Source organism: Podarcis pityusensis (assembly GCF_964106645.2).
Source record: "Podarcis pityusensis genome assembly, chromosome: 12".
NCBI classification, from domain to species: domain Eukaryota; kingdom Metazoa; phylum Chordata; class Lepidosauria; order Squamata; family Lacertidae; genus Podarcis; species Podarcis pityusensis.
Genome location: NC_138037.1, coordinates 1,046,735 through 1,060,920, shown reverse-complemented (window position 1 = coordinate 1,060,920; position 14,186 = coordinate 1,046,735). Strand labels below are relative to the sequence as shown.

At 54.0% G+C, this 14,186-nt stretch overlaps 1 protein-coding gene across 5 annotated transcripts in view; it reads right to left on the bottom strand.

Moving 5' to 3' along the window:
- Positions 1–14,186, bottom strand: part of SMARCD3 (SWI/SNF related BAF chromatin remodeling complex subunit D3) — a 37,124-nt gene that overhangs the window by 12,697 nt on the left and 10,241 nt on the right. For 3 of the 5 annotated variants that reach the window (XM_080975505.1, XM_080975506.1, XM_080975508.1), the window contains exons 2-5: positions 5,408–5,637; positions 2,683–2,725; positions 1,510–1,632; positions 19–141 (exon numbers count right to left, since the gene is read on the bottom strand). In XM_080975505.1, coding sequence (XP_080831631.1) covers positions 19–141; positions 1,510–1,632; positions 2,683–2,725; positions 5,408–5,637 — 519 coding nt within the window. Of the gene's footprint in view, positions 1–18; positions 142–1,509; positions 1,633–2,682; positions 2,726–5,407; positions 5,638–13,814; positions 14,096–14,186 lie in introns of those variants that run through there. The other 2 variants (XM_080975507.1, XM_080975509.1) reach the window with 2 other exon arrangements.

Below are 14,186 nucleotides of genomic sequence, written 5' to 3'. Positions count from 1 at the left end.
CACCTGCCCAGAGCTTACATCGTCCAGCAGTTTGCCTTCCACCCGCAGCTCCCAGGAGGCGATGCTGCCGTCTGAGTCGTCTGCGTCCGACTTGGCCGGGTTGAAGGTGTTGGAGATGTAAAGGCGCAGCTTCCGCTTTTGCTGTTGGAGGGAGGAGAGTCTGAGCTGGGGGGAGGCAAGGAAGGAGGGAGGCTCCTGCTCAATGGGGCACCTCAGGAGGAGTGGGGCCAGGCGCCTCCTCCCCGCCCCTTCCTGCCTGCTCAGATGACGGGAGCGAGCCAGCAGTAAATCACACTGAGCAAGTTGGAGTTAACTCTTTATTAGCAATGCCAGGATCTGCAGAGGAGTGCCAGGCCTCAGGAACACAGCAGCTCAGCTCTGGCAAGTCTTGCTCCCATGAAGCAGCTGCCAAGTCCCCAGCTCCCTACAGCCGTCTAAGACCCCTCTTCTCTGGGGGTTTCCCCAAGCAACTGGAGACTGTTGCATGAAGCCAACCTCTCTTTCGCCCTCTTCACTCCTCTCCTGGTTCTAGGAGACAGACTGGAAGGAGAGTTTGTCGTAGCAGGAGGAGGAGACACTCATGCCTCTTTGTGGGATGTAACGTCACTGAAGCAGTCAGACACACAGGAGAATGTTGCTCCAGCCAGGAGGACTTCCTGTCACACCTGGTCTGGAGCATCCTCCCCCTGCATGTGACCAGGTAGGTGGATGTGACCCTGGCAGACACTACAAAAGGGTTAGTCATGCAGCCATCTCTCTCTCTTGATCCCTTCTCTCCATTTTGCCTTTGGCTGTCTTCTGGCTCTCAGCCAGCAGCACATGGGCTCATCCCTCACAGAGGATGAACCCACACTTTTTTCTGTAACTGTAACTACGAGCCAAAGCCTGCCTTCAGGACCGTACTGTGAACTGAATGTAAGTAAACCTTATCATTACTTTCAAAAGAAGACTGTTGTGTCATTTTTGTTTTTAAGAGGGAACTAAAGGGGAAATTTACCAGGAACAATCCAATCTGGACAAGCCTGACTGGATTGCTGAACTCAAACGGTTCTAATGAATCCATCAACCAGCAACAAGGGAATGTGCTCTGCTACTATCTCACTAGTGTGAGTGAGGAAGGATAATATTTCATCAATATATCCTCTCCTACTATCCTCAGCGTTCTCACACTCTTCACCAGCCAGACTCCTCTCTGCCTCTTGGCCAGCCTCCTCTCCTGCCTCAGCTTCTGCCTCTGAGTCTGAACTTCTCTCTGCTACAGATTCTCCCTCCTCACTAAACCCTGTTGCCTCTTCAGCTTCCGCCTCCTCCTCTTCCCAATCTTCTCCATCTGACCATTCATTGTCGCCCCACCACCACTCCCTGGGCTCTGAGCCTTCTTCCCTGGAGGGTTCCCCAGCTGGTTCCCACCCACCCCCCACTCATTCCTCTGCGTCCAGCCAGTCCACGACATCAGAGGGGACTGCGCTGGGCTCTTCTCCAGCATCAGGGAGGCCCATCTGCTCCTACCTTCATGGGCCTCTTCAGGGCCTCCTGGATGTCCACTCGCTTCCGCATGATGGTCTGGTCCAGCTTCCGCTCAAACGCCAGCAGGTCCATGTAGGCCTGAGACTCTGGCACCAGCTCCCGGATCTGGGAAGAGAGCAGAGCGTCGTAGAGGGACTCCCTTGGCTTGCAGGAGGTCTCTGGTTCAACCCCTCTCCTCTCGGGGGGGAATGTCAGGGAACAGGCCTGGGCAAGGACCCTGGAGGGCTGCTGCAAGTCAGAGCTGGGTTAGGTGGAGCCCTGGCCAGGCTCAGGAGGAAGCAGCTTCCTTCGTGCAGAGGAAGAGTTTCACTGCCAGAGGGTGAAGCAGAGCCAGAAGCAAGGAGGTGGAAGATGCCCCCCCCCAATGCAAGGGGGGGGGGCATTTATGCATAGGTTTATTTGCTTTCTTGGTTGCTTAATACAAAAGAAAAAAAGCCTCTAAGTGACCTGCAAAATATTAACACCGCAAGGCTTTGTCAAGGGATTCTGGAGGAAGCATGGACGAACTTAATGATATTTGGAATGTGTTTATTGAAACCACAGCAACAAATATTGGAGGGAAACAATAAGATTATCCATTTACATAAATACTATAGAATTCTGTAAGCTTGATTGTTTTGTTGTTGTTGTTGTTTTCCTCTGCCTTTAATTTATTTTTTTTAATGTAACCTTTTTCTTTTTCCCTTTTCTTATTTATTTTAACTCACTGGAATACTTTCACTTAAATATAAATATTTTTCAAAGGGGGGAAAGGAAGCACTTTCACCACTTAACGCGCATGAATCCTCGCGGGAGGGAGGGGAAAGGTGAAGCAAGAGAAGAAGAACTTGCTTGAGCTTCCCTTTAACTTGACACACGCAGAACACGGGGAGGGCAGTGCTCAGGTGAGCGAAAGACCTCCCACCTGGCAGGTAGACGGACACCCACCTGCTCACATTGGAGAAGCCAAAGGCCTGCCTAACCAGTGGGCTCCTAGCATCATTCAATTGGAAGGGACCCCAGGGGTCATCCATCCTGACCCCCCACAAGGGAGGAGTTCTTGCTGTGCTGGCTCCATGTCACCCACAACAAGGAGCCAGGAGACCTTCCTTCAGATGGGGAGGAGAGCCCGTCAGGGTCCGATGAGGAAGCAAAATGGAAAAGAAAGAAACTCACCCTCTGTGGGAGAATCTTGTCAGCCATCTTCCTCCTCTTGGCGCTGCAGGTTTGTTGAAGGGGAGGGAAGACACACGTTACCAAGGCAACTAGCCCAGGTCACCTGCTAAATTATCCTCTGCTGGAGGGTCTCGGCTCCCCACCCACCCTGAGTCTCAGGAGGCTGGCTCTGCTTCCCAGGAGGAACCTGCCCACCCCCTCGGCCACGAGGGTCCTTGTGGTGGAAGCCAGGGCCTTTTCCCACCCCAGGTTGCCCTGACTGAAGAGAGGGCACAGGACCGCTTGTCTGCCAAGGGTGGCACAGACACAGCCTGACAAGTGCCTCAGTTGCTGACCTGCCACACGAGGGGCTGCAAAGGGGCCCCCATCCACACCTCTCCCAATCAGGGCCTTTGCTGCGCCCTGAAGCATGCGGCTTGGCTCACTTGCCTCAATCCCCACCCTCGAGTTGCAGTTGAACCCTGGCATTGCTGGAGGTTGGACTAGATGACCCATGGGGTCCCTTCCTGAATCTGCCAGCACCAACCCAGCAGAGGCCTCACAACTGGCAGCATCGTAGAGTCAGAGAATGGCAGCATCATCTAGTCCAACCCCTGGAAGTGCAGGAATCGCAGCGAGAGCTTCCCTGGCAGAAAGCAGTGGCCATGTACAAGCATCCCTCAGCCCCGTCCCCTAAATAAAAATGTCCTGGCAGCAAAACGCAGGAAGGGAGGAGCCACGCAGGTCTCCTCTGGGGGCCACCCCACGGGCAGCTGGTACTGAGGAATGGTCTCCTCAGCAGCCCCCTCCCAGACCTCTGGAAATCCAGAGCAGTGGATTGGGACCAAGAAGGTGAGGGTGGCATGGGGGTGGCTCAGGAGTAGTCAGGGAGTTCCTTCAAGGAAGAAGGTGGGATTTGCAGGGCTGTCCATCTGCGCATGCAAAGAGCCTGGGCAGAAACCCGCAAAATGCAAAACACGAGAGACCCCCCCCCCCATGCAGACCTCCCTCTCTCCATTTGCCTCCCATAAAATGCAAGGGGAGGGCTCTATTTTATTATTTATTTCACAGACTTACTTTTCCCCTACCTAAAATTTATTCACCTCTTGACTGAAAAGAAAAAACCCCAATGCAGTTTATAAAAAGAAAATATGAACTTATCAATACTTTTTTCCTTTATTATATTCTTTATGATAAATTTAATGAACAATAATGATGATGATGATGATGAAAAGGGCTGGTGCTGTGCTGTTTTCTATTGTAACTTATCTGTATGTCTTTAATGGATTATATAGTTTTAAATCCACCAGTGTTTAATTGTTATTAATGATATTTTCCCTAAGGTTTGAGCTGTTTTTATTTTTATTTTAAGCTGCCTGGAGTTCCTATCAAGGAAAAGGACAGGGATAATTAGATATATGCAATTAGATAAATATTGAATTGTAATAAATAATAATAATAATAATAGACTTGAGCGCTGAGACTTTCACCCGGGGTTTAGTGTGAGGCATCGCGGAGGTCGAGAGGAGCATCAGGAATGCTCTGCCACAACTGTATATATTTGTATATTTTGCACAAGGGTGTCACCAGAAATGGCTTAACACTTGTTTTCCTTTGTGTTTATGCACTTAGCTTGTTGGGTGTTTTTTTTGTAATATTGACTTTATTGCACGCTTGCCAAATTGCTGCTTTTTGCCATTTTTTGAATTCACCACCGTGCTCTGCATTTTGCGTATTTGTATTTCCAACACTCTGTCTTCAGAGGTTCAGGATGCATGCTGTGAGCCACTTTGGGCACAGCTCGCTGTGGAAAAGGGGCAGGTAAGTAAACTCACTCCATCCCTCCATAAGTACAGGTGTGTTTGCTTAACACCTGGCAGTTTGCAAGAAGTTTGGAGACCCTTGGAGAGTCTTCCAGTGTTGGGCTGCAGGCTGCCTCACCCTCTCTCTTCCTCTCAGGCCAACTCCTCTCCCAAGTGGGGTCCAGTTCACTCACTCCCCCCCCCCCATTGCCAGGGAGGAGGTCAAGCAAGTGGCCAGGCCTTTGCTCAGGGAGGGGCCTTCTGCCTTCAGGGCAGGGCTGCTCAGCCGCAGGCCGTCTGCAGCTTCAGAGGCACAGAGGCCAAGAGGAGGAGACCCCCTTCCGTAGCCCAAGGCTGGCCAAGTGGCCCCCAAGAGAGAGAAGGAAATGCTGCAGGTGCCCCCTCAGACCCCAAGCCTCAGACCCCCAACTCCTATCCTGACAGGTAAATCAATATTAATATTTGTATATTAATTTAAATCCTATTGGGCTTTATGTCGGAAACAGTTCAGTTTGGTTGTGTACTTTACTGTTTATGCCTACTTAGCAATCAGGCAAATCCTTCCCTGTTGTGAGCCGCCTTGAGCGTGGATTTAGCTCTGGAAAGGCAGCGTACAGATCAAACCACAGTGGGGGCGACGATGCTCCGCCAGCTTCTCTGAGCAGAAAGGGCTCTGCGGAGACGCGAATCCGGCCGGACATATCCCCCCTACCGACCACCAGGGGGCCTCCTCCCCTGCGCGGAGCTGCGAGAGGACAGCTGCGCAACGCGAGTCGGATCCTGAAAGGGCGCCGGGAGGGAGAGAGGCGCTGCCACGGAGAGGGAGGCTGCGTCCTCCAGGGAGCTGAGCTGAAGCCTGCGGGTTCCAGGTCTAGACACGCGCGCCTGGGGCGGAGGGCTGCCGGATCCTGCACCGCAGGGAAGGAGAAAGGGGCTCCACTCACCTCCTGGGCCGGTTCTGCGTGGTGGCCCCCGCCTGCTGCTGCTGCTGCGCTTGTTGCTGCGCCGCCTGCTGCTGCTGCGCCTGCTGGGGCGCTGCCCGCTTGCGCGTGGGCTCCATCACGGCCTGGGGCATCCCGGGGCGCACGGAAGGGCTCCCGACGTAGGGGGGGCCTGGGGGACCCATTGGAGCCCCCTGGTGGGGCATGCGAGCGCCTGATGGCATCCCAGGACGCTGGAGGGAGGGAAAGAGGAAAGACGGGAAAGGCACAGATGAACGCTCGCTCCAGGAGGTGGCAGCACGCAGATCGGAGCCCGCGCAGGTCCTCTCCCCTGGCGGGGGGGGAGGGGGGGGAGGGGACAGGTATCCAGGCTCAGGGTAGCAAGGGGAGAGGCCCAACTTTCCTGGGTCAAAAGGACATAAGGTCACCTCCTGCCACAGCTGGAGGCAGGATGCGTCTGCAAGCCGGTTGCAGGAGGCGAGAGAGGTTGTGCTGGGGTCCCTAAAGCCTACCCAGTTGGGCCCTGAGAGAACAGGATGCTGGACTACATGGGCCCCTGCCTGGTCCCTGGCTCTTCCTGTGTCCTTATCTAGGTGCCCCAAAGCAGGCCCTGAGCCCCACAGCCTCTTCCCTCCTTGCCCTTCCCATCAGCTGGTTCCCAGGAACATCCTTGTCTCTGATCCTGGGGATAAGCCTTGGCTTAGCCAACGACAGCCCTCCGCTCCTCCATGAATTTAATCCTCTTTTAAAGCAATTGCTGGCTCCTGAGGCAGTGAGTTCCAGTTTCACCCTGCATTGCGCGAAGGACTTTCTTTTGCCCATCCTGAATCTTCCAACATTCAGCTTTACAAGTTCGAGTGTTAGGAGAGGGAACTTCCCTCTCTCCACTGTCTCCATGCCAGGCACAATTTTATAAACTTCTATCATGTCATTTCTTGTTTGCCTTTTCCCTACACAAAAGAAAAGAAAAGCAAGCCCCTTTGGTCATTCTGGCTGCCCTTTTCTGAACACTTTTCCAACCCCACAATATCTTTTCTAAAGTGAGGCAACCAGAACTATTCACATTATTCCAAATGTGGCTTCGCCATAGATTCCTATAATGACCTCATGGTATTGGCATTTTATTTTCAATTCCTTTCCTACTGATCCCTAGCATGGAATTTGCCTTTTCCCGCAGCTGCCACATGCAAGCTCTCTTCAATGACCTCAAGGCCCCATTCCTGGTCATTCACAGTGTCCAGGGCGGCTGTCTCCCAGCTCCATCTGGTATGCAGGATGTGACCCTCCCTGCCCACAGACTGTCTTGCCAGAGTGGTGCATGCTCTGGTTGTCTCCCACATGGACTACTGCAATGCGCTCTACGTGGGGCTCCCTTTGAAGGTGACCCGGAAACTGCAACTAATCCAGAATGCGGCAGCTAGACTGGTAACTGAGTGGCTGCCGAGACCATATAACTCTGGTCCTGAAAGACCAACATTGGCTCCTAGTACGTTTCCGCGCACAATTCAAAGTGTTGGTGCTGACCTTTCAAGCCCTAAACGACCTCAGCCCAGTAGACCTGAAGGAGTGTCTCCACCCCAATCGTTCTGCCTGGACACTGAGGTCCAGCTCCGAGGGCCTTCTGGCGGTTCCCTCCTTGACAGAAGTGAGGTGACAGGGAACCAGGCAGAGGGCCTTCTTGGTGGTGGCACCCGCCCTGTTGAACGCCGTCCCATCAGATGGCAAGGAATAAACAACTATCTGACTTTTAGAAGACATCTGAAGGCAGCCCTGTTCAGGGAAGTTATTAATGTTTGTTGTTTTAGTATGTTCTGATATATGCTGTGAGTCGCCCAGAGTGGCTGGGGAAGCCCAGCAAGAAGGGTGGGGTATAAATAATAAAATTTAATAACAAAATTTAGGACATGGGGATGTAGTAGCAACCCTTGTTGTTCTGACTGTTGAAGAGGTCGGTGGCCCCATGGCTGACCCACAGAGTGGGGGTGAGCCTGCAGTTTAAGAGCTGCCCCCGCTGATTCAGACCAAGGAAGTCTTCACAGGAGCAAGACCCTGTCAGCGCATAACTCCTCTGCTCAGAGACCTGCACAGGTCACCCATTTGCTTCCAGGCCAAGTTGAGGGAGCTGCTATTAGGATATTGTAACCAGGGATATTTTTCAGCCAGAACCTGCCGGAACTCAGATCCAGCATCTGTCAGATCCAGCATCTCCTCTTGCCATGATAAGAGAATGGGGGAGGCATTCTTGGTGAGTTCTGGAACCTCTTTTTTTATAGACAAATAGCACTGTTTGTAACCCACCCTGGGACCTCAAGGTGAAAGGCAGATAACAAATAAAGACTAAAACTAATTGAAGCCATAAAGAGCTTAGGACCAGTTTACTTCTGCGACTGCCTTGCCTTGATTTGTCTAATGAACTGCTTTGGTCTGTGGAACTGATGCTGCAGCTGGTGCCACATAATGCTCATTCCAATCTTTTAGGGTGGCCGCACTTGCACTACGGAACTCCCTGCCACTTGACATCAGGCAGGTGCACCTTCACTGCACTCTTCTTGGCACCTGTTTAAAACTTTTTTGTTTAGGCACCCCTATGCAGACATGGAGAAATTACATGTGCTTTTTCTTTCTTTTAAACTGTTGATTTCAATCACCCTTTGAACACTTTTAATACCTGCTCTTAACTGTTTGTATCGATAATCTTTAATGCTGGCCTCCTTTCTCCTTTCCACCTCCAGGCCCCTGAAGCCTTTTGCACCCAATTTCTCCAAAGCCACCTTCCCCCACCCCAATGCCACCACTTCCCAAACTGCAAAGGAGACTAAAGAGAAGCATGACCCCTCCTGGCCACACAGAGCCACTTGCCCACCACAACCGGCCTCCGTGGCTTGACCGTCCTGGCCTTCACCTCCCTGCCCTGGCAGCCTTCAAAACTGCAAGCCCCTTGGGGCAGGGACCTGTCTCTTCTCCTTAGTTGCTGTGTCAGGCACCGTGTTCATGGGCGGCACCATAAGGATATAAACCTCATCCTCACCCCCCTCCAACATATGGAGAGAGCCATGGGTGGGAGCTGCTGTGAGGCAGACAGGGGGTGCTTTCATCTGAGGGCACCTGTTGCGGCCACAAGCCCAACACCACCGGGGGGGGGGGAGAGATGAGGCCCCTCCCAGCCAGCCAAACATCTCCACCCCGGCAGCAACTGACCCTGCAAGCATGCCTCACATTCAGGGCCACCTGCTGCTGTCTCTCTGGCCCCCAGGCCTCCACCTCCCCCTGGAGACTCAGCTGCTGCCCGTCAGTCAGACCAAGAGGCCGGCCGGCCAGTGAAGTATGGAAATCAAATCATGGCACACACCCCCCCCCCCAGCTCCTTGCCTTTAAGGAAGACCTTCCTGCATCCCTTGGGGGGGGGGAACCCTTTCAGTTTGTTTAAGGTTTTCTCTATTTGGCCCCAGAACCTCTGCACAAAGATGATGGGAGCAGACGCACAGGGGCCCTCCTGACTGCAAGGGAATGAATTGTTTTGAGCCGGTTTTGCTGCAAAAAAAAAAAAAAAAAAAAAAATGACAGAGGAAGCAGAAGGGATTTCTGGGAGGAGGGGGAGGCCAGGTCTAAAGGCCAGCGTGTGCTGAATGGAGCTGCCCCCCTCCCAAAAAAAAACCTGCACAAGAGGCGGATCAGATACTCGTGAAATCACAAAGCCGGAAGAGGTTGTGGAGATCATCTAATCCCTGCCCCACAGAAGAGGCTGCAGAGCAGGAGGCAGCTGCCCCATCCCAGGCACCCGACCCATCCTTGAGCCTCTGCCTAAATATCTCCAGCCCCAAACAGACCTAGCAGATGCCTGCCTTGTCCTGCTACGGCCTGTCATTTTGGGAGCGACACTTAAAAAAAAAATCTTCCATGAGGGGACTTTAAAATATGTTTCTGGGTGTGAGGAACTAAAATCTGCTATTACGGCATATTTATGATTTAACATTATTTAGTTTGGTAGTCTATGTTTGATGAAGAAGCACATCAAACTGCTTTCGGAAAGCCCAAGGATTTTAATTTTACCTTCTGAAAATGTCAAGTAATGCTAAATATTAATATATACTGTAACTGCAAGTACTTGGCAACCATTTTTTATGATTTCTACGCAATGTTACACACATTTCACTTACCAGGCAAAACGAAATTGTATTAATTTAATCACACTATATTTTGATTTCCCAAATCATGTCACGACTTTTTAGCATCCCTCAGTTTTGGAATTTGAAAGTTGGAAAATCCAAAACACCCGACTGCCCTGCCTTTTGCCCCTGGCCTTTTGTTCTAGTCCTGCCCTCGGGAGCAACAGGCAGCCTGCCTGTGCCATCTTCTGTGTGACTGCCAGCCCTTCCAGTATTGGAAGTGCACCTCTGTCTCTCCCTTTAAGCTTCTGATCACCACCGTGAACAGGAGGCGAGCACTGCAGCTGGATCAGGCCAAAGGCCCATCTAACCCAGCCCCCTGAAACTACAGCAATTGTGGGGAGGGGGAGAGGAAAGGATGGCCTTGCGCTGAGCCTCCCCTTCCTGGGAAGAGGGCAAAGTTCTTTCATTTACTTTAAATCTACACATAAGGGCCAAGAGGCAGCCATGAAGGGCTAGACCAGGTGGGACCCAGCTGGGCTTGGAACAGTGTCTGCCTGAGTAACAGAGGCTCTCCGGGCCAGAGGAGAACTTCCTTCTCTGATAAAGGCAGGAACTGGGTTTCCAGGGACGTCTCCATGGAAGTCCACAAGCAAGACCTCAACTGCTGCTGCAGCTCCTTCTACCGTCCATCACAGGACTTGGTCTGCAGAGCTTCCACCATTCCAGTTGCTCTCCTTGACGCACACTAGCTGGTCAGTTCCTTCCTCAGAACTGGACACAGCCTTCCAGAAGGGACTCAGCCAGGACATAGCCCTGAGCTCCCATCAGTTGCCCTCACTTGTGTCTTGCGTTGTGTGCGTGTGTGTGTGTGCGCGCACACACACTCCTTCATGATCTGTTTTGAACCCAGCTCATTAGCGATGAATTCTGAGCACCACCCTTTTGACTTCCTCGGACAGTTTCTGTCTGTTGTGCTTTTGAAACACCCGCTGAGCTCCAGGGTCAGGAGCAGTAAGGCTGAAAGGCTGCCTTGCTGAGCCAGGCTTGGGTCCACTGAGCCTCGCATGAGATTCCCAGCCATGACCAGGAAGATACAACCACAATCAGGGCAGGAAGCCCTTCAAGGCTCGTTCTTCCCTTCTCCACCACAAACAACCCTCTCCCTGCCCCATTTTGCCAGGACAAAGAGCCCTCGCCTCTTTCGCCTGCGCTTCCCCACTCACGAACATTGCAGTCCTCCCTCTTTCTTCCCCGTTCCCTCTACTCTCCAACCCTTTTGGAGTTGGGGGAACCAGAAACCCCACCTGCATCTCAGGTATTCCAAGTGAGCCAGATGCCCTAATCTAAGAAATTCAGCCATGGGGTCAAGAGGAGGGAATGAAGGACTGGGGGGCAGGGCAGCCATTGTTACCTTTGACCCAGGGAAGAGAAATAACCTGTCGCGTTACCAGCACGTGTCATTTCCATCTTGGTGCTCACTTTTAAGAAAATCCTCAGGAAGCAGCTGGGTCCCTGAGCACTTTTTGTTGTCGTCTGCAGCTGCCCACAAGGGAGGCTGAGATGCCTCAGTCAGCCAGGAGGTCAACTGTTCTTGCCTTTGCGGGGGGATCTCTTGCCCAAGTACTATCAGAAACTTTGCACCGTGTTGTGCCAGTTGGGCAGGACTCTCCACACCGCCTCCTCAAAGAATCACAGAAACGTAGACTTGGGAGGGACCCCCAAGGATCATCTAGTTCAACCCCCTAAAATGCAGGAATCACAACTAAGGCATCCAGGTCAGATGGACATCTGGCCTCAGCTTAAAGGTAAAGGGACCCCTGACCATTAGGTCCAGTCGTGACCGACTCTGGGGTTGCGGCGCTCATCTCGCTTTACTGGCCGAGGGAGGTGGCGTACAGCTTCCGGGTCATGTGGCCAGCAGGACTAAGCCGCTTCTGGCGAACCAGAGCAGCGCATGGAAACACCTTCCCGCCGGAGCAGTACCTATTTATCTACTTGCACTTTGATGTGCTTTTGAACTGCTAGGTTGGCAGGAGCAGGGACCGAGCAACGGGAGCTCACCCCGTCGCGGGGATTTGAACTGCCAACCTTCTGATCGACAAGTCCTAGGCTCTGTGGTTTAACCCATAGCGTCACCCGCGTCCCTTAGAGACCCTCAGCTTAGAGACCTCCAAAGAAGGAAAGCCCACCACCTTCAGAGGGGGTGTCGTCCCCCCCACTGGGAATCCCCTAGAAGCACCAGGGCTCGTGAGACCAACACTGACCCACCTGCCTGATGCTCCAGGGAACCTGCAGAAGAGAGCTCAGGACAGGAGCGCAGCCCCCTTGAACCCACAGCAGGGGAAAGGCCACAGAGAGGCTCCCTGAGGGGACATGGGGAGATGGCTGGGATGGAGACAGCAACGCTTGCCGCCCTCTCTCACCCTCAACACTCGAACCCAGCAGAGTCACCCAATGATGCCGAACGCTGGGAGACTCAAGACAGACAGAAAGAAAGAAGGGTGTCTTCACACTCAGCAGTGCTTGGTTCAACTGAGGCACAAGTGTTCAGGGAAGGGAGATTTCAGGCTTGCCAGACCCAGTTGGGGTTTCTAGGTTTTTTTTTACTAAACCCCAAAGCCAAGATAGCAAAGCAAAGATAGAATTAAAGGACAGGGTGCCTCTGAGCATGTTCTAGGAATTTGTTTCCAGTGCCAGAACTGAACTGAGTTCACAGTCCTTCCACACAAAAGCCCACTTCTGCCTGGCTTTCTTCATTTCGGCAACATAAAAGGGAGGGGGGTTTTGTTGTTTGAAAAACAGGATGTTGGCTTGTACGGAGTCAGAACACTGGTCCATCTATTGCTCAGCACTGACAGGATTTCAGGCAAGTGGGTCTCCCCCAACCCTACCTAGAGCTGTTGCTAGGGTTGAACCAGAAATATTCTGCAGACAAAGCAAGTGCTCTTAGAATCATAGAATCAGTGTTGGAAGGGACCCCAGGGGTCATCTAGTTCAACCCCCTGCAATGCAGGAATCTTTTGTCCAACCTGAGACTTGAACCCACAACCCTGAGATTACGAGTCTCATGCTCTACTGACTGAGCTATCACAGTGAGCTACGGCCCTTGACACCCGACTGCTGCTACTGGGAGCCAGAAACACGGGCCAATCGGCTATAACTCACCCATAATTCTGCAAGGAGGCTTCTATCTACCACCTGCCCACCCCTGAACTCTGGAATTCACTGCTGCAGGAGGCAGTGGAGAAAACTAACCTGGGCAGATTTAAAAGGGGGTGTATGAAGCAAATATCAGAGGGAAAGCAAGGCTCTGAATGGGAGTTGCTGGCAAACACAAGGAGGGAGGTGGCAGGTCTTGCACTCAGGTCCTGCGCACCTGGGGGGGGGGGGCTTCCGTCTGGGGCCCCTGCTTGGCCACTGAGAGAAGAGGACGTTGAGCTGGGTGGTCCTTTGGGCTGATCTCCAAAGAAGACTTTTGGAGGGGGTCCCCCTGCCTGTCTGGGAAAGGGCTGCCAGGTTGTGCCACGGGGCAAGGAAACTATCTGGGGATGGTGGTCTGGTAGCCAGAGCAGCCAAGGTTTTGCTCAGGGACCCTCCCAGTAGCCAGCCAATGCTGGGGGCGCCACATCCTGCCTGGGGCCCTTTGGGAGAGGGAGCCAAGAGTGGCAGCAGGAGCCCAGGGGGGGGGGGAGGGGGGAGGAACGCTTGGGATGCCAACTTACAGGCCAGAAACTCTGAAGGTCCAAAACACTTGGACGGGGCATCACCTGCCCCCTGCCACCCACATGGCGCCCTTGATGGACAGGGGGCCAGTGGGGCATTCGCCACACTCCTCCTCCCCCCTCCCGCGCCCAGGAGGGCTCTCCAAGCCCCCTGCCCCTCCGAGGCGTCCCGCTCCGCCGGCCTCTCTCCCGAAAAAGGAGCGCCTTCAGACAATGGTGCCGGAGAGACCTCGCGCCTAGCGACGTGAGAGAGGAGTGCCCGGGGCTGGCACGGGGGTCGTGCCACCCACGGGGGTCCAGTAAAGCCCGCCTGGAGACGAGGGCCTGGGATACCTCCGGAGCCCGGCCCCTCCTCCCCCCCCGCCGCGCCTTGCCCAAGTGGCCCCTCGCCGCTCCCCTGGGGTCCGCTGTGCGCACCTGTTTCCGAGCCAGGCCCGGACCCTGCGCACGTGCTGGGGGGAGGGGGCGTGTACCCCCTACACCCCCCCACGCGCGGGCCCGGGCGAGAGCTGCCCCCTCCCCCTACCAGGCCGGCTTTCCCGCTCCTCGCCGGGCAGCCCGCAAACTTTCCCCACTCACCACCCCATGGACCAGAAACTCAAAAAGTTTGCTTTTCGTCGCCTTTCGCGCTCCGCCCGTGACTTCCTCCGCGGCCATCGGGGTCGGGTCTGCACTGCTCCGCCTCCCCTTCTCCTCCTCCTCCTCCTCCTCCTCCTCCGTCGGTCCGTCTGTCTGCCTGCCTTCCTGCCTTCCTGGGCTCGCCGCCTTCCCTGCTGCCTCCGTCCTCCCTTTCTCCTCCTCCTGCCACTCTGCCCGCGCGCTCCGTCTTTCTTCCCTCGGAGCCCCGCGGCGCGCTCCGCTCGCTCCGCTCACACTTCTAATAGCTCCGCCGGCCGACGGGGGAGGGGGCCCGGCAGGGCTCCCGCGACGGCCCACGGCCGGATTCCTCCG